Consider the following 21,031-nt stretch of genomic DNA (forward strand, 5'->3'; position numbering starts at 1 on the left):
CATCTAAGGCCTGCCTTCAGGTCTTCATTGCCTTAAAAGAGAGAAGCGTTTTCTCCTTGGCCTGCACAGTGCTTCTCAACCTTTTCTTCCCTCCTGTTATTCCATTCCCCCACCAGGAGTCTTTCAGACATTTTTCCTAATGGCACACTCATGAAATTTTAATACCACAGATATTTTATGCCTGTGCTTACAGTAAAAAGAGTAGCCCCTCCCCCCACTCTGGGGCAGTAGTGCCCCCATTAAGCATACATAAGCAAGGAGGCATGGATTGCTGCCTGAGGCAGTAATTAGACTTTGAAGGGAGCTAGTCTATTTTCTCCTTTGTTTAAGAACCTTGGGTCCATTAGATATTTTTCTGATATAAACCACCGTTAAAGGGCTGTGTCTCAGAAGGCAGGCTAATTTATGGATTTAAAGCTAGTATTTAGGAGTTACACATACTTGGTTCGAATCCTCCTAATGTTTTCATTTCCTTGCTGTGTCTCCACAGTCAAAGCTTCAGTTTATTCATCTGTAAATTTTTTTTAATTGAGAACTATCCACACACATACAGTCCAACCATATTATGTAATTGATGGCTTACGATAGCATCATAGTTGTGTATTCTTCACCATGATCATTTTTAGAATATTTGCATTGTTCCAGAAAAAGAAGTAAAAAGAAAACGCATACATTCTGTACACCTTACCTCTCCCTTTCTCATTGACCCACTGTATTTCAGTCTACCCAGTTTTTACCCTTTATCTCCCCCTTATTCTTCTTCTTATTTTTTACTCATCTGTCCATACCCTGGATAAAAGGAACATCAGACACAAGGTTTCCACAATCAAAGTGTCACATTGTAAAAGGTATATAGTTCAGGGATGGGCCTGGCCCTGGCACCATGGGATCTACACTGCCATCCTGACTAAAATGGGGAAAGAAGTGTAACAGATAAGGTATCCGTGGCTGAGAGTGTTCAAATAGAGCTGAGAGGCTACTCTGGGGGTCACTCTTATGCAAGCTTCACTTAGACATTGCTCTACCTATCATAACTTGCCAAACACCAACCAAAACCATTCCTGCCAATCCTAAAGAACACTTAGGGCAATGTATAAGATTCTGCAAAGGTTCTGTCTTGGGTAACTTTCCAGAAACCTACAACCTCCAGATGTGTCCCGGGACCAGATAAGTCCTGAAATGCAGAGGGAGCAGCCTCTCCAGAATATCAGCTAGTTCCATCCCCCTATGTCATATTATAGACAGCCCCTTCCAACATGAAAAAGCTAGAATGAATATGGCCCAAATACCCCTAAAGAGTGGGAGAAAGATCAAAGGTAATGGTGGAGTTATACAGAGAAGGTAGGGTTTAACAAATGAGTATGAGTGCCGAATCATTATACTGATATTTCTTTTAGTCTCCAATATCGTAGAGCAGCTAGAAATAAAAACCTAAAATGGTGTAATTATAACCTTTACCAAACTCTGAAATCTGTTCTGCAACTAATTGTTACAATGTGCTTTGAAATTTACTGATTTTTTGATATGTTATTTTTTCACAAGAAAGAAAAGTCGGCTATGATGATAAATGCTCAGCTATATCATATATGATGACATTGTGAACCATTGATTGTATACTTTGTATGATTTACATTGTACGTGACTATATAGTATATATTAGTTAAAAAATGATAGAAGGGAAAAAAAAGTGTTATAGTCTTCTTTAAGAATCAAAGCTCCCTGGAACACAGTTCAGCAGTTTCAGGTCTTCCCTCTAGCCGCTCGAATATACCATAAACTAAAAAGGGATACATATATAATGTGTCAGGATAACCTCATGACTGTTTGAAGTCTCCCAGCCACTGAGACTTTATTCTAATTTCTCTCTTCCCCCTTTTGGTAAAGAAACCTTTCTCATTCCTATGATGCTGGGGCCTGGCTCTGGGAGTGAGGTCCCGCATAGCTAGGGAGATTTATACCCCTGAGAGTCATGTCCCACGTAGCAGGGGGGAGAGCAATGGATTCACCTGCCAAGTTGGCTTAGAGAGAGAGGCCACAACTGAGCAACAAAAGAGACTTTCTGGGGGTGACTCCATATCTAGCTGAAAAATTTGCTGGGAAAGACTGAATGAGAAAGCCTGGCATAAAGTAAAGCCATCAAAAATTAAGTTGTTTTTATAGTGTTAGTTTTCTTTGTTTGATTCATCAGCTCTGCATTTTAAGGATTAGATTGAGTTCTTACAGCTCTGGTTTCAACAATGACAAAGATATTGATGCTGGGTTCATAGCTGAGTAACTTCATCCAATGGTTTAACACTTTGGACCATAGTTTCCACACTTTCGTTAATTAAGATAGAAAGCACAAAACAAGTTGGCACAAATATGGCAATAATTCTAATAAACATAAAAGGATTATACTTACCCATTTTCTGATAGAGACTCTTACATTGGATTTTAAAAAAATAAAAGAGCTAAAACAGAATGACTCAAGAACGTTAAAGAGTGAGATGGACAGAGATGTACCAGGAGCATATTACTATCAATCGAAATAAGATTAACAGCAAGATATGTTAACAGGGATTAAACAGAATATTCCATAATGTTAACAACCCCCTGAGAGGATAAAATAGTCATAATCTTGTTTGTACCCAGAGGTTTATAAGGAAAATCTGATAAAGCCACAATTATAGTGGGATATTTCAGTGTATCCTGACACTGATAAATAAAACAGAAAAAAGTTAGTCTAGTTCTAGAGTATTTGAAGACCACCTTAATAATGAAATTGAATTAAATAGGCATCGGAGGACTCTTCCCTCTCAAATGGTCCATCTGATTCTATGAATTTTGGCAAAATTTGTTCAGTTTTACCATGCTTTTCATATAGTAGAAGTAAAGTAGAGGTGAATATAGTGTAAAACTACAGGGAACCTGGATCATTTTAAAGGTGAATAATAAGACACTATATGCATGTAACTTTTCTTATGTTGCTAACTATCATATACGTTGATATTTGTGAACAGAAAAGAAAACTTTGAATATTTAGAATGGACTCTGTAATCATTTCGTGGAATTAGCTCTGTGGACATGCGTAACAGTAGGTTAACAGGGTTTCTTTATCACAGTGGTTCTGGATGTGGATTCTTGCAGACATTCCTCTTTATTGGCTGTTTTACACATGCTGCACAACGCCTCAGCAGGCAAATTGTAATCGGTGTGTAAGTCTCTTGCTTTTTGGTGACTGAATCGTTGAGAGGGTTATGGCAGAACTCTCTCAGGTCTTGAAATTTTCAGGTACTCACATTGGTCCCTTCAAAGTCCTGAGCAGGACTTTTTTGTTTGTTTGTTTGTTTTTGATAGCACACCAGTGGTCAGTGTATGCTTTCTCAAGTCTTTTATCAGTAGAGTGGGAGGATTTTAGGTGTTGCAGAACACTTGGGTCTGTGAATTCTGCCAAAGTAATTGTTAGCATTTGGTTTTCCTCCTCAAAAAGGATTGGCACATGTTGGTCACTGTCTTCATTTTTATTTATTTCAGCCTTCAATTAAGATTGGGAATTAAATAAAGAGATTGTTCAGCTCAAAAACAAGAAGACAAACAACCCAGTTACAAAATGGGTAAAAGACATGAACAGACACTTCTCAGAAGAGGAAATACAAATGGCTAAAAGGCACATGAAAAGATGCTGAATTTCCCTGGCTATTAGGGAAACGTAAATCGAAACCACAGTGAGATGCCATCTCACCCCCAACAAAATGGCCATTATCAATAAAACAGAAAACAACAAGTGCTAGAGAGGATGTAAAGAAAGAGGCACACTTATCCACTGTTGGTAAGAATGTCAAATGGTACAACCGCTGTGGAATGCAGTTTGGCAGTCCCTTAGGAAGCTAAGTATAGAATTCCCATATGATCCGGCAATACCATTTGCTAGGTATCTGTTCAGAGGACATGAAGGCAAGGACACAAACAGACATTTGCACACCAGTGTTTATAGCAGCATTATTTACAATTTCCAAGAGATGAAATCAGCCCAGATGTCCAACAGACAAGTGGCTAAACAAGCTGTGGTATATACATATGATAGAATATTACACGGGTAAGACTGAATAAAGTCATGGAGCATATAACAACATGGATGAACTTTGACGAAATTATGCTGAGTGAGATTAGTCAGAAATGAAAGGATAAATACTGTATGGTCCCAGTGATTTGCGCTAACATTAATAAACTTGGGGAATTTCAGTTAAGAACAGAGGCCATCAGGAGATAGAAATATGGTAGATATTGGGTAATTGAAGCTGAAGGGATATAGATTGTACAACAGGACTGATTGTGAAAATTCAGAAATGGATAGGACAATACTTCCTAATTGTAGCACAGTAATATTAGTACACCGAATGAAGCTGAATGTGAGAATGATAAAGGGAGGAGGGCTGGGGCACAAATGAAACCAGAAGGAAAGATAGATGATAAAGAGTGAGATGGTATAATCTAGGAATGCCTAGAGTATACAATGATAGTGACTAAATGTGCAAATTAAAAAATGTTTTTGCCTGAGAAAGCACAAAGGAATGTCAATATTGCAGGGTGTTGAAAATAGATGGTAATTCATATTTTAAAATTTTAACTTATGTGTGAAACTAAAGCAAAAATGTTTATTTGGTACAAAATGTATATATATATATATATATATATAATGTATTATATATTATATGTGTGTGTGTGTGTATATATATATATTTATTTTTTTTTTTTTTGCATGGGCAGGTACCAGAAATTGAACCTGGGTCTCCAGCATGGCAAGTGAAAACTCTGCCTGCTGAGTCACCGTGGCCCGCCCCAAAATTTATATTTTGACTAGTGTATTTCCTAAACTAACTTATATGGACAGTTTAATTGAATACCACAAGTACATGGAACCTTGAATAGAGCATGAGATTTTGTAGATTTGTCCAGATAAATCCCAGAGAGATTTGAACAGTGAATAAAAAAGTATGTACAAAGTCCCCTTGGGGGAATGGCAAGAAAGGGGGAAAATTCAACTTTCCCATTTGGAGAACTCCTTATATTCTTGCAAGCAGTGAGAACAACCAAATCAATAGGCCAAGCCCCCAATCTTGGGGTTTGTTCCTATGAAACTTACACTCACAAAGGATAGACTAAGCCTACTTAAAATGAGGCCTAAGAGTCATCCCCAGAGAACCTCTTTTGTTGCTCAGATGTGGCCTATCTCTCTCTCAGCCTACACAGCAAACGGACTCATTGCCCTCCCCCTCTCTACGTGGGACATGACTCCCAGGGGTGTAAACCTCCCTGGCAACGTGGGACAGAAATCCTACAATGAGCTGGGACTCAGCATCAAGGGATTGAGAAAACCTTCTTGACCAAAAGGGGGAAGAGAGAAATGAGACAAAATAAATTGTCAATGGCTGAGAGATTTCAAATAGAGTCAAGAGGTTATCCTGGAGGTTATTTCAAATAGAGTCAAGAGATTATCCTCGAGGTTATTCCTATGCATTATATAGATATCCCCGTTTTAGATTAAGGTGTATTAAGGCTACAGGGAAGTGCCTTAAAGTGTAGAGCTATGTTCCAGTAGCCATGTTTCTTGAAGATGATTGTATTATGATACAGCTTCTGCAATGTGACTGTGTGATTGTGAAAACTTTGCGTCTGATGCTCCTTTTATCTATGGTATGGACAGATGAGTAAAACATATGGATTAAAAATAAATAAGTGATAGGGAAAACAAATGTTAAAATTTAAAAATATTTATATTGGATAGATGGAAATACTAGTGGCCAATGAGAGGGAGGGGTAAGGGGTGTGGTATATATGAGTTTTTTCTGTTTTCTTTTTATTTCTTTTCCTGGGGTGATGCAAATGTTCTAAAAAATAATCATGATGATGAATATACAACTACATATATATAAATTTATATATATATATAAATTTATATATATATATAAAATCAACCACTGATTTTACACCATATATTAAATGTTTGTATGTTAAGAATGTATGTGCTTATATGTTGTTGTATCATTAAAAATTAAAAAAAAAGATTGGGAATAAAAGAAGTTTGTGTATGTGCATGTGCAGTTTCAATGGAAATTCATTTCTTCTCCACTTGATGCTATACTTTCTGAAGTCTCAGTTAGCAAAACATAAGTTATTTTCATGAGTAGATACTAAATTAAAAAATGCAAAATTAAATTTTAATATATGTATAAGAAGCACCTTTTTTGTGACGTCCTTGAAAGCAGAGTGCGTGCCAGATCTACATAGCAAACAAGAATATGTGTTTCGGGCTTTGTGACTGGTAGCTGTAGTACCAGAATGATGGCTTAAATTGACATTGACCCTATAACCACCTTTCCTTAATATCCATTCCTCTGCCCACCAGCCTCCCACCCAGCCCAACCAGCCCACAAACAAATTAGCAAGCACTTAATGTATCTAAGCACTGTGTTAGGAGTTGGGAGATAAAAAGACTTGGCAATGGGGACATAACCTGAGCTATGAGACAGTCTTACAATGAGAGGATTAATGATAGGTCCGAAGAATGCTAAGGTATCTGGGAGGGAGTACATATGCCCATTAACTAAGGTTATTTAATTCATACCCGGTGATGGTGATGATAGAGGTGAAAGGATTAGGAGAGGTTGCCCAGATGTGATACCTGAGTTTAGGAGTTGCAGATAGGAGATGTGGGGGTGAAACAAGAGTATCACTTTTCCCCCAGGAGATACAAGACCTTACATGAGATTGGACAGGAGTAATGACATCAGGCTGGAAAGATGGGCAGGGCCCCTCATGAAGGTTCCTGTTATTCTAAAGGTTCTGGACATTATTCTGAAGTTACAGGGAGACAGCCCCTGGCTGGTTTTCTCTAGGGGTGGAGATGGGGGGGCAGGGGGGAGCAGGGAATGAAATGAATGGAATTGCATTTTAGAAAGGTCCCTCTGGTGGCAATGTTGGGGAATGGATTAGGGGGTTAAAATTAGAGGTTAGTCCCTTGAAATAGAAACCTTTGCTTGAGCTAAGATATGAGATATTCAGGAGATACAGAAAGCAACCTTGGGGCCTAAATGTAGGGGGAAAAGGAAGAAATGAGGGTGAGTCCAACATGTCTGGCTGGGGTAACTAGGAGAAGTGAGGAAACTATTCAGTGAGGGAGCAACAGAGTAGGAGGAAAAGCAGAGCTCGGAGGGAGGAATTCTGAGTTTGGTTTTAGACAGACTGAGTTGGTGATTGTTCAGGTAGAACCTCACTTTGCTGTCTAGGGAGCAGGACAGGGTCTGGCTGAAGCTGGTTGAGTGTAGCTGTCAGCACAGGGCAGGAGTCAAAGACTGGGGTGGGTAATGTTCCCAGGAAATGTTGTGGAGTGAAAGAAGAGGGCTATTGGAGGAAGCTTGGGGACACCATACAGAGAATAACTGTAAAGAGCATAACATCTGAATTTATCTGATACTGTATGATACGGAAAATAGATTTGGCAACTTGGGAAGCTGTAGAACTCTGTTGCTGGACCAGGGGTGTTGACTTTCAGAATTTTAAATAATGTAGATGGGAACTAACAGAATATTTCTAGCACTTGGAATGGTGGCGCCCCAGTTTCTTTCCTGACGATTATGACCTCGTAGGAACCTCGTTGCCTTATAGGGTAGGATAATAGTTTCCTTATTCTTTTCTGTCTTCTTTGAAGAAATAAAATTGGTGTTTACTTATTGAAAATGGTAAAGCTTTTGCCATTTGCTTCTTTTGGAAAATGCCAGTTTGTAGGACATGTTACTAGAGAAGAGTAATTTGAGGAGGCCTTGGCTTTTTTGATCCTTCTTGATGTACATATATGTATACAGGGGTGGGGGTTGTATACCCGCAGGCATATATGTATATGTGTATAGGTATACATGTTGGATGGGGAGCAGGGAAGGTGGATGTGCACTTTTAGCTGTCTCTCAAAATGTAACACTAAGAACATGGGTGTAATGTCCTCTGACACACAGGGTATTAACTTCTATTTGTTTAAGCATTCAAGGATTATTTAATGAGCTCCTGGTGTGGAAATCAACTCAGAATCTTGGCCCTCCCTGAGCCAGTGGAGACTGTGATGGCCCTTCTCAGGGAGGAAGGGGAGATTGCCGTGCCTTCTGCCAACCCTGCATGGTCCTCTCAAGCTTTCCTAATGCCGCAGCCACCAGGCAAAGCTCCAGGATGGCCAGGCTTCCCCTCTAGTCTCCTCTTTATCTTCCCATCTAAGAAGCATGGACTGCTTCATGGCCACTGGGACATGCACCTTAGGAAAATCCATCCATTTATAGATAACCTCCTGGGGACACCTCTATGTGTGATTTAAACCCCCACAGCTGGCACGGTTCCTTGTTGAAGGGGGGTAGAGAATAATTGAGTTTGTAACATGCTGAATTTTCTGGAATTTCCATGCCGTGGGTCCGCTCTTGCATGTCTTTCCTTGACTCTGACTGCTCTCCACCCTCGGATTGTTTTTGTTATTGGTTGTCTAGAAGAAGCCTTCATGATGGCCAAGCTGGGAATGAGGCCTGGGTTTTTTTTTCAGAAATTGTCCTGAAAATAAAAGAATTCTATCACTATGAAAGCAACTGTTTGACAAGAACAAATGTCTTAGGACAGGAGAATAATGAAGGAAAAAAATGTCCTTGATATTAAAATTCTAGACCCTTAAGTGAAGCAGTTGAATGAAGAACATAACTCACTGCCTTGATATTTCTTCTGGACACACAATACTAGGTTCTTTTGCTTCACATTCACCTTTGTTTTGAGGATCAATCATGATGTTATTAAAAGAAGAACTCTTAGGAAAAAGTGCTCAAGTTCTCTGAATTATTTTAAACTAAAGAAAAGAATTAGCACTTGCCTGTTGAGGCATTTTGGGGAAGCGGTAGTGATTTGGGGGATGAGTTACTGGGAGAGAGAGATTAACAGGGGGAAAGGGCTGCAGGCGCCTGAGTTGGAAGCAGTGGGTGGTGGCTGGATTGGTGGCTGTCCTGGAGGCCGTGGTGTGGCATAATTCTCATCAGTCAGCAGGTGGCACCAAATAGCCAAAACGATTCTGGAGAGAGGCATGCCATCCTTGGGTTTCACCTTGAGTTGGGTTAAAGCCTACTTGCTATACCTTCAGAAATTTGGCATTGATGTCATGTCCACATTATTTTCCTAGACATGGTATCCAACAGGTTGAATTGGACAAAAGTCTTTGATATTGACATAGTTAAGAAAACGAACCGCCTCCAAAGCCTAGTGGTAAACCACAATATTATTTATTTTTTGAAGGGTGTTATGACTCTCTGAATGTGAGAGCAACTGTAAGATCATTCTGTAGAATGCATTTTTTGGATTAGGTTTCTGAATTTTTTTTTTCTAAAGTTTTGTAATTACATTGCTAATATAGATGTTAAAATTACAATGGATTTATGTGGTTGGGATTGATTATATCTGCTTGATAGGAATCCAAGATTTTGCTCCCATCTAAGAATTTTCTGTTTGAAGAAAGGTGGGTTCCATAGGAACACAGAAGCTGTATTGAGCAGTGCTCTTGGGTGGCATGTGGGAAAACAGCTAGTAACCAACGAGGCAGTTCTGTACTTGTGTCATTGTTTAAAAGGTGCTGTTCATTTGTTTCAGCTTTATTTGTTTACCATGGAAACCTGGTTACATGTGACAGGAGGTTGTGTGTAAAGCTTGAGGAAAGCTTCATTTGAAGCCCAAGAGAAATTTTTTTTTCTACTTCATATGTGGCTTTTAAAAAATTTCTTTGCATTATGACATGTGAAGGAAAAAAATCAACTCTTGAGTGATCATTGCTGGGTGGTGGTCTGGTGTTTTCTTAGTATACAAGCTAGTAAGTAGGCTTGCTAAATCTAGTCTGTTTGCACATTGTTGGTATACATTTAATGAGGCTTTTACTAAATGAGCATCCCAGAATCAAAATCTCATAATGGATTTTTAAAACTTGAGACAACAGAATGAGGGTGGGGAGAGCAAACATCTTTTCTATCAAGACATCTTCCTACCAGTAAAAAGGGGGGTGGGGTGAGACTTTTTCCCCTTCTTATTAAATTTGCAGATTAACATAACTTACTCAGGTGGCTTGGGAAAGCTGAGGGGGCCTGAGTCACTGTTGTGAAATTTAAAATGTGCAGGAGTTTAACCACAGCCAAGGAATCAAGCACAACCTGATTAAAACAACAATTCCCTATTGCTTCAGGTCTTCAGCAAGTCCTGGCAACTCTCTCTCCAAAGCACATCCATTTCTTAACACCTCGGCTGACCGGCCCCCACCACCTCTAGGGTAACCCCCTGACTGGCCCCTGCTTCTGTTCTTACCTCCGATAATCTAACTTTCACAGAGCACCATGGGTGAACTTTTTTTTTTTTTTAACTTTTTTTATTGTATAGTATAACATACGTACATAGTAAAGAAATGAGAAAGCAATAGTTTTCAAAGCACTCTTCCATAAGTTCTTACAGGACAAATCCCAGAGTTTGTCATGGGCTACCATGCAATCTTCTCATATTTTTCCTTCTAGCTGCCCATAATATAGGAGGCTGGAGGACTTAAATATTTTTTATCACCACAATTGACTTTTTTCCTTCTTTTTTTGTGAAAAATAACATATATACAAAAATCTATAAATTTCAAAGCACAACATTACAATTAGTTATAGAACGTATTTCAGAGTTTGACATGGGTCAGAATTCCACAATTTTAGGCGTTTACTTCTAGCTGTTCTAAAATACTGGAGACTAATAGAGATACCAATTTAATGATTCAGGATTCATATTCATTTGTTAAGTCCTATCTTCTCTATATAACTCCACCATCACCTTCGACCTTTCTGTCCCTTTCTTTAAGGGTGTTTGGGCTATGGTCATTCTAAATTTTTGATATTGGAAGGGTCTGTCACTAATATGTAGTAGAGAGATGTTCTGGAGAGGCTGGGCTAGCCTTATCTGGGCCAGGGACCCATCTGAGGATTGTAGGTTTCTGGAAAGTTACTCTAGGGCGTGGAACCCTTGTGGAATCTTATATATTGCCCTAGGTGTTCTTTAGGATTGACTGGAATGGTCCTGATTGGGGGTTGGTAGGTTATGATAGGTAGCAATCTCTAACTGAAGCTTGCGTAAGAGCAACCTTCCGAGTAGCCTCTCCACTCTATTTGAACTCTTTCTGCCACTGATACTTTATTAGTTACACTTCTTTTCCCCTTTTGGTCAGGATGGAATTGTTGATCCCATGGTACCAGGTCTAAATTCATCCCTGGGAGTCATCTCCCATGTCGCCAGGGATATTTTCACCCCTGGATGACATGTCCCACATAGAGGGGAGGGCAATGATTTCATTTTCTGAGTTGGGCTTAGAGAGAGTGAGGCCACATCTGAGCCACAAAAGAGGTCCTCCGGAAGAAACGCTTAGGCATGCCTATGGGTAGGCTAAGCTTCTCTGCTACCTACATAAGCTTCACAGGAGTAAGCCTTGTGATTGAGGGCATGGCCTATTGATTTGGGTGTCCCTAAAGTGTGACACAGTATCAGGGGATTCAGGGGTGAACTTTTAAAAGCATAGCCCCAATTATGTCAGTTATTTGCTGAAAATCCTGCAAATCCCATCATACTTAGATTGAAGGCCAGACTCCTTACTCGGGTTGACAGAACCCTAGGTAGTCTTGCCTCTTACCTCTCCAGCCTCATCTCCGTCCCCCTGCCCACAGACCCCAGAACACTGGCCTTCTCTTTGTTCCTCTAACATGCCATGCCTTTTCTTACCTGGTGCCTTTACACTGTTTTCCTCTGCCTGGAATGCTATTCCTCATGATCTGTGTGCGACCTATTTCTTTTTCATACTGAGATGCCAGTTTAAATACTAGCACAGAGAGACCTTTCCTGACCACCAGATCCAAAATCGTCACCACTCACCCCCTATGACATCACTCTACTTTCATTTTATGGTCATTAGATTATCTTGTGTGCTCTTTTGCCCAACTCCTCCTATTAGAATGCCAACTTCACTAGGAGCAGGATCATTATTTTAATTGCTTTTATATCCCTAGCATCTGGCTTAGTGTCAGACACATAGTAAGCTCTCAGTATATTGTGGTTGAATGAGTGAATAATAGCTATACTGATAGGAGAAGCTGTACGTAAACATCCTTCTTTTGATTCTCTGAGGGCACCATGATAAAGTGGACCAAAAGCTGAGGCCTAGGTTCCTATTTCACATTTATCCCTGAAAAACACTGGGACCTGGTTGGGACCTGAGGAGTGGGTGCTGATGTTGGTAGTACAAGTTGTAATAACACAATAATATAAATAATTACAGACTTTATTTATTGAACAGCTGCTATATGTGCTGGAACTGTCCTTGATGCTATACATGTACTTTCTCATTTAATCGTAGACCTCAGCTTTCTATTATGTAATGTGAGATGTTTAGATAAAATAATCTGTTCCCTCATCTAACATTTCTGAATCTCTAGAAGGTGAAAGGTGATAATTTTTGATGATACAATAGAAATAAATGCGTTCATTCAGAAGCTCCAAATAGGAATTGATCCAGCTCTGTGAGAAAACTTTAAAACTAGAGACTAAACTTTAGAAAGTAGGAAGAAACCCATTATTTGTTGAGTGACCATCATCTCATTCGTTCCTTTTAGCAATATGTAGTCCTCCCACTGTAGTAGTTGGGGAAACTGAGGCTCAGAGATGTTAAGTAACTTGGCCACACAAGTTATGAGGCAGTGCCGAAGTTCAGAACCAGCCTTGACTGACTGCAGAGGATCTGTCCTTGACATTGCAATGCACAAATTGTTCTACTATCTGCTCCCCTTTATCTCAGTATGTTTCCTGGGGACTGTACTCATTTGAACACCTCAGTAGGTTTTCTTTTTCTCCCTTGCAGACCTCTAAGAAGGAGCTGATGTGGAGGAGCAGCTGAGATAGTTCAAGATGACGACCACAGTAGCCACAGACTACGACAACATTGAGATCCAACAGCAATACAGCGATGTCAACAACCGCTGGGACGTGGATGACTGGGACAATGAGAACAGCTCCGCGCGACTCTTTGAGCGGTCCCGCATCAAGGCTCTGGCAGGTAAGTCTTCTTCATACCCCATCCCAGGGGTGCAGCTGCTTTCAAGTCCCCTTTAAAATCATCCAGCCACTTCCCATTATGGCTATGCTGTCTGAAGGTCATCTCACCTATGTTTTAACATTTTCCAGTAGAGGCAGTGACCATTTTGTAAGGGAGCCAATTCCATATTTGGAGAGTTGTCAATCCTAACAGGCTAAATGATTGAGAGCATAGTGATTTTTACAGAAATTCAGAAAGACTTGCCCTATGTAATTGTATCATGCTTGCCTAGAATTCTGAATTTCAAAATATTGAACATGCTATATCTTATACAAAAAAAATGTACAAACTAACATGTATACGTAGTGCTTGTGATACGTTAATTGACCTTACCTGTTAACTGTATAGTACTTAGAATGACCAAGATTAGTTGGTGTCCACATGCGAGGGCTTTAGATCTGAAAAGCAATCGATTAGTCTGGTGAGGCTACATTTAATGCTCTATCAGATAAGTTAGCTGTTGATTCATTAAACTTAGTGGGAATGCATCTTTGGGATTTCTGTCTCCCTTATTGCTGTGGAATACCTAGAAGCACACCTTCATGATGGGTCCTGATGAGTCCTGGTGGGAATGAGGGGAGTATTCTATGCTGAAATTGCCTGGAAAACCAGATAAGTGTTCTGTCACCATGAATACTCAGCAGTATTTAATTTATGAATCAGAGTGGAATGTATTCAAAGTCTTGCATCTGTACTTTGAGATTTCAAATGAAATTGTTATGGATTTCAAATGAAATTGTTATGTTTTTCCAAGTGAGAAAAGTAGGTTCATCACATTTTTTCCCTAATGACTTGGATTAAGATACATATTGAAGTCATGACTCAACCAATTAAGTTTACTGTTCATTATGAATATCTCACATTTATATTACATATATAATAGAATCTGATTTTGAAGTATGTATCATTTAGGATTCTCTTGATTGCAAGCAAAAGGAAACCTAACCTAAAGTAGCTTGAATGGCAAGGAGAATTTTTTGGTCTCAATGAAGTATTCAGCCTTTAAACAAGACTTTCTCCTAGGCTTAAATGGTGTAACCAGAACTTGTTTTTTTAAATCCACTTTCTGATTTTACTTACTAGTGTGGACTCTGTCCTCAGGCAGCTTCTACCCCTGTAGGTCCAAGATAGCTGCCCCAGGTTTCAGGGTCTCTTGGGTCTTATGGATGTCTTGCAGAATAGAGCACATCTGCTTTCTTATTATTTTCACCATCGTCCTAGAATCAGTCCTACTGCCCTGATGGACCTGACTGGGGTCACATACCTCTCTCTGAACCTCCCTCCCTATGGGTCCCTGAATAGGATATGTTGACTGACTTCAGCTAATTAGGACGCACCCCTGGAGTGAAAATTGGATCTGTCTTATCCAAGCATCTTGGCTGGAGAATTTGGAATACAACAGGAAGAGGGAAGAGGGGAATGGATGTTGGGGATACAGCCAACTAAATGCTTATGGACAAATTAGCTACCTTAGGATAATTTGTGTTGTGAATGGTGGTAATTTAAAGATCTGTCTTGAGCTTGCCTACTTTGGGGGCATAAATGAATGATTAATCAGTTATCAGTCACTCTTGAATTGGAACTCTATTTTATAGCTCATTCATCAACGTAGGACCTTATGGAAACCATGATCCTGGCTTCTGCTAGAGGATTGATATATACTTTAAATCTTCTTGAATCTTCATTTAGATCTTTAAACTGGTATGGTAGGTGATGGCCAATCACTTTTGATCATAAGTCATTTGCTCTGTGATCTCAAATTACCATGTATTATCTTCCCTTTAAGGACAGTTTTATTTGCAAATTGCAAAGCAGTTCCTTGCCCTGTGGATTTTTTTCCCCCAAAGTTCTGGAGGAGAGCCCCCAGTTGTCTTTAGTATTAATCAATTGTGCTAACATTTTCCAGCATATTTTCCCTGTATTTGATCTAAGTGACACTTAATATGATGCTTACACTGTACCAGGGACAGTCCTAAATGCATTATATATATTATCAGTCAATCCTGTAACAACCATATGAGGGGGTTACTATCTACAGTGTGTAGATGAGGAAACTAAAGCACAGTGAAATTAAGTAATTTGTTCAAGATGACATTACTGGTAAGCGGCTGAACGCCAACTGACTCCAAAATATATACTGTATTATTGTCTGTATTCCGTAAAATAGAAATATGATTCAAAGCTCATTGTGGAGTACTGACAGTAGGGTAATTTAAATGTGTTAAAAATATTTTGGAAGATTCGGGAATGCACCCTTTGGCCTAGAAAAAATCACAAGTAACCATGACAAGTACTGAAAAGAATAGGTGTTGCCTCCAGACTAAATGATATTGTTAAAAAAAAAAATTCCTTTCACTGCAACCATAAGATCCAAAAAAGCCACTGTTTGCAGACTGGGTAATGGAGGAAATAATCTTACTTCTTTGTTCTGTGGAACTGAAAAAAATCTCAGTGCCTCTAAGAAAGCATATCCTGATAGCAGGATAAGAGAACAATTCCACAGTGCTGAGAGTTGAATTCCACAGTGCTGGAATTTGAACATGTATTAGATTCAGCTGGAGGGCTTATTTAACAAGCAGATTGCTGGTCCATCCCAAGTTTCTGGTCAAGTAGGTCTGGAATGAGGTATGAAAACTTGAATTTTCCTCAGGTTCCTAGGTATGCTGACGCAGACTGCTGTAGAGTACTGATAGTGGTCTGTACTTCCTTGAGGGGACTAAGACCATTTATCTAGACCCAGCCTTAGTCTGGGAAGAAGTAAAGTATCGGATGCAACAGAATGTCTTAAAGACACACTTCAATGTGGGGGTGGTATGGAAGGCTGACCACCTGCATTCGAGGAAAAGGAAGTATCTTCCTGTCCCTTGCAGGGGAGTGTAGTGACAGGCCCACCATGAAGGCGTGCTGTCATAGTGTTAAATGCATGTTCCAAAGTGGATTAGGTTCTCTAGAGCAATAGAAATATACTTATCAAATTTCTTATATACCTGTAAGGTATACAAGAAGATATTTCATCTTCTCTTGACTTTAGTCCAAATTCTGAGATAGATTTACAAAAGAAAATAACACAGGAATCTATCCTTTTATGGTGTATACCGCTTATATTGATAAACGCAGCCACCATGATGTGTCTTTATTAAATAGCTTTAAACATATGTTTCTCTGGGGAAATAGGGTGGGGTATAAGTGCTATAAATTTTCACCCAGTCTGCAGATATATTTTTATTATTAGGCTATAGTTTACACACACCACACACAACACACAGATGCTTTCTGTGAGTTCTAATAATCCATCTTCTTGATTTTATTTTACTTTTCTTTACCCTTCTTCTTCACTACTAAAATTTGGTTTTAACTGACTAAGAGTCTGATATTTCATGCATGATGGTTTCCCTACTGTAGTGAGTAACATGTCAAATTTTTAAACATAGAAATCAGGCCTGTGATCACCTGCCAATTGCTAGATTGTGCTCACAGAAATGAACAAGGTTGGAGTTGGGTCATTTGCATTGCCCAGTGAGCTTTGAATGTTTGCATGCTCTTTAAATTTTCCGCTTGAATTTTAGTCTGTCTCAGATCTCAGTCACTCATCATCCCATCCTGCTCCTTAATAGCGAGAAACATCAGATTGATGCCAAAGAGGAAGCACAGGGGACTGTACTCTCCTATCTTTCTAATCAGACTAGAGCATCTCCTGATGAGACTGAAAACCTTTTTCTAAAAGGTAGAGAAAAGATTCATCTGAAAGCTTCCCCCCCCTCATACAGATTTGGGTGAGGAGGGAGTCTCTCACATCTTCAGTTTTTAAAGATTTAAGACTTAGGTGTACTTTACTAAAGTAAGTAGAATTAGTGTTGACTTTGGCTGCATATTACACATTAATATATATTTACATTCCAAAGATGCTAGCAACATGTATATGTTATGGCTAAAACTGAATGTGAAGTGAAAACATGATGCGCTGTATGTTTTAGTTTTCTTGTTGCTGAAGTTAATACCATGCAGTGGGGTGGTTTAAACAGTGGGAATTTATTGACTCATGGTTTTGAGGCTAGGAGAAGTCCAAATCAAGGTGTTATCAAGGCGATGCTGTTTTCACAAAGTCTGGTAGTCAGGAGGCTGTCTGTTCTTGATCCTTGGCTCTTGACTACTGTGTCACGTGGCAGTGCACGTGATGGCCTCTCCCTTCTCTTCTGGGTTCTGTTGAGTTTTAGCTTTGTGCTTCCTGTAGCTTTCCCTCTGTCTGATTTTCGTTCTGCTTATAGAAAACTTAGTCATAGAATTAAGACCCTTCCTGATTGAGTTGGGCCATGCTTTGTGATGGCTTGAAGCTGTATTTAGGCCAGAAAAGCATGTTCTTCAAGCTAATCCATTCTTGTGGGTGTAGACTATATTGTAAGTAGGGTCTTTTGGTGAGTGGGAGCTTAACTTGAGATGTGACCCACCTCATTCAGGGTAGGTTTTAATCCTCTTACTAGAGCCCTCTATAAGAGACAGAAAAAAGTCAGAGAAGTTCAGAGAGAAAAGCCTGAGAAGCTAAGAGGGAACACACAGAAAACAGAAAAACAACAGAAACAGAGAGGAAGGCACTACAAACAGAAGCTGGAAGCAGTGAAACCCAGGAGAGAAGGGAATGACCAGTGGTCATGTGCCTGGCCAGGTGACAGAGTTCCTGAGCATCACCTGTTAGCTTCAGGGATTAAGCTTATTGATTATTGATGCCTTAATTCGGACGTTTTCATGACCTCAGAACTGTAAACTTGCAAGTTAATAAATCCCCGTTGTAAAATCTGACCCATTTCTAGTATGATATATTTTGTTAGCTTTAGCAAACTAAAACATGCCTTAACTGAAGTAACCTCATCAGAAGGTCATATTTACAATAGGTTCACACCCACAGGAATGGCTTAAGGTTAAGAACATGTTTTTCTGGGGTACATACATCTCCAAACCACTCACTATACTTATTTCCCCCCATTTCATAGTATTGCTGTTTCGAGTTCAGAAGGAAGATGAGAAGAGCCTTTAGTCTATCATATTGAGTAGCAAAGAGGTCATGCCGTGCCCAGGCAGCCTTGAGGAGGGAGCACACTGTGAAGTAACTTCTATGTATTCTGTAAATAATTTTCCACATCTCATGATGTCATACCCTCATTCCTGACTTCTGACCAAAATGCCTCAGTAATATGTGAAGTGCAGTAATGAATAACGTGATTCAAAATAAGCAGAACTTTCTGGGGAATCAGCATTTTATTTTAAACAAACATAAAACTTTCATCTTTTAAATAAATGTCAAAGGTGAATGTTTTCTTTTTACAAATGAAAGGTATTTGTGGTCATGCCTTGTATTTTATGAACACGAATTAGGGGAAGAAATAGTTTTTTTAGAAAGTATAAAGTTTTCAGCTTGAAAATATTGATAAAGTAAGTAATTAGAATTTCTGAATATCAACACTCATAAAAACACAAAAATTTTGGCTGGATAAATATTCAGACATTCCCTGTTTATTTCTAAGTGCTGAGATTATGAATGACCTTCTTTTTTTCTTACCTGCGTTTGACTTTCCCGTGAAATAAAATCTGTACCATTTTTTAATTAGGAAAAAAAATGAATGAAAATGTCTTAAGATCTAATATCACATTCAATAGTTTTGATTCATTTTTCCCCAAAAAATGGTGGCATAGAGAGGTGGAGGAGAAAGCCCATAGACGAACGTGCATTAAAATTTTTTAAAATGACAGAAATTTAAAGTGCAAGTAACTTGGGAATCATTAGTCATCAACATTAGTGAGTTTAAATTTTGTGCAATAGCTTTTCTGATAAGCTGTGGGCATGGTGAAAGAAATTGACCTTGAGTTTTACATGGTCATGTGGGAATCAGGAACAGCTGACAGCCACAGGAAGATGCCATGAAAGCACCTAATTGTATTTTCCACTTGCATATATACAATAAACAACCCTCCTTTGAGGCTGTATGTACAGGCCAGCCTTGCTTTACACATAGACATTTATTTGAATGATCAAGAATTTTGGTGGAGCATTTGCTAAGCAAAAGCGGTGATCTACTTTAAGTATCTAGATCAGCAGCTGTCCAAAAAAAATACAGTACTAGCTGTATGTGGGTTTAAATTTTCTAAGTAAGAAATTTTAGTTAATCAGTATATGCAAAGTAACATCCTTTCAACATGTAATCTATTTAAAAAGCTATTAATGAGATCCTTTATATTTTTCATACTTATTCGATATCCAGTGTGTACTTGCAATACTGATTAATCACATTTCTCATGATCAATGAGAACTTATGTGGCCATCGGCTGGCAGTTTGGACAGTGCACCTCTAATGAGCTAAAACTTACTGATGTTGTAGGAGAAATGTGGACTTTAAAATACCTATCAAATATTCAGTCTTGATATATATGAAACAGTAATTGGCTGCTTGGCTAAGGGTGAATTTAAATTCTAAGGAATAAAGCATCAAATACCCAGGTAACTATTCTCAAAAACTGTATTGGATGCAGAAGATCCAGTAGCTCACTTGTTTAAAATGCCTAGTCCTAGGCTTTCCCCTCCCCCCACAAACGGAGATTTGCTACTGTGGGGTGGAGCCTAGGCATCTGCATTTTTATAGGTCCCCGCATGATTCTTATATAGACCCCACACTTGGAGAAAAACAGTTTCCTAGGACAAGACCTAAGTGTTACCAGTAAATATTCAAATCCTCTATCCTTGCATATTACCAGTGAAGTGAAAATCAGCTTTTTATTTCTTTAAAATATTAGCCTGCCCTTTCCCCCAGTAAAGCAGGTCACAATTTATGTTTTGATATCATGAGACCCAAGATGGCTTAATGTTTTGCCCAGACTGAGTATTGCGCTGTCTCCTGGCAGGAGGAGGCACATTCTTCTTGTAATCCCTGGCTTTAGGACAGCCCCTGCCTGGATGGATCCCCTGCCTCACAGGGGTGATGTGACGGAGGCCCCCACTTCCGCTTCCATCCCTACTTGGGCTTTTAAATTTGTAATCTCCAGGAAGGTAGACCATTTCTCTGGATCTAAATTTACCCTCTAATTCTAATGAAAATATGTGGGAGCTTATGAAAAATACATCCTAAAAAGTTCTACAACTGTAGATGAAAATTTAGGTTTAGAGTTTTCTCAGGGGTAAAGAACCGGGTACTTCTATACACTAGGGATTAGAGCAGAATTTACCACTTTCTTCCATTGAGCTGCAATTTTCAAACTACCATTAAAGCTATGCATTTAAATTATTTACATAATCCCCAAATAGACACACCTGTGGATGGAGAAAAGCCTGTTCTAACTATAAAAGGTTTGTAACTTTTGTCTTTTTTGAGAGATGTCTTGATGTCCTTTCTACTCATAGTCATAAATTTTTAATTAGGTGATTTGAATATCGATTTTATATATTTTTTAAAGTTCTCCTGTCATATGATGAATCCTCCAAGAATAAGACTTTTAATCCAAAATTAACCTCACCCCACCAAAATGAATAATTAATTATATATATAAATATTTTACTTCTTTCTAGTGAGTGTACAGAGCCAGCCTGCTGTTGCATATGTAAAGAGATCTATAAAACATGGTCCAGAATGATCTAATTAGGAAGATAAAACCTATTTACATGAGACATTAACTAAACATGCATGCGAGTGCCAAGAAAGTAATACAGGCAATTAATGCTGTAATAACTTAGAGGGAAAGATTGATCACATGGAAAAAAAAGTCGTTTAAAAAAGTACGTTAGAACGTTAGAGAGCACTGAAACTCGGAGAGAGAAGGCTGGGCCTTGAGCCTTGGTAGGCTTGAATTGAGCCTTGCTGCTGCTTGAATTTCCACTACAACAAAGTAAAGAAGGCAGAC

At 39.0% G+C, this 21,031-nt stretch overlaps 1 protein-coding gene across 3 annotated transcripts in view; it reads left to right on the forward strand.

The window, feature by feature from the left end:
- Positions 1 to 21,031, forward strand: part of SPTBN1 (spectrin beta, non-erythrocytic 1) — a 193,287-nt gene that overhangs the window by 41,769 nt on the left and 130,487 nt on the right. For all 3 annotated transcript variants that reach the window (XM_077134232.1, XM_077134231.1, XM_077134234.1), the window contains exon 2: positions 12,917 to 13,111. In XM_077134232.1, the coding sequence (XP_076990347.1) occupies positions 12,964 to 13,111 (148 nt within the window). In that variant the 5' untranslated portion in view covers positions 12,917 to 12,963. The remainder of the gene's footprint in view (positions 1 to 12,916; positions 13,112 to 21,031) is intronic.

This window comes from Tamandua tetradactyla, chromosome 17, assembly GCF_023851605.1.
Source record: "Tamandua tetradactyla isolate mTamTet1 chromosome 17, mTamTet1.pri, whole genome shotgun sequence".
Classification (NCBI taxonomy): Eukaryota; Metazoa; Chordata; class Mammalia; order Pilosa; family Myrmecophagidae; genus Tamandua; species Tamandua tetradactyla.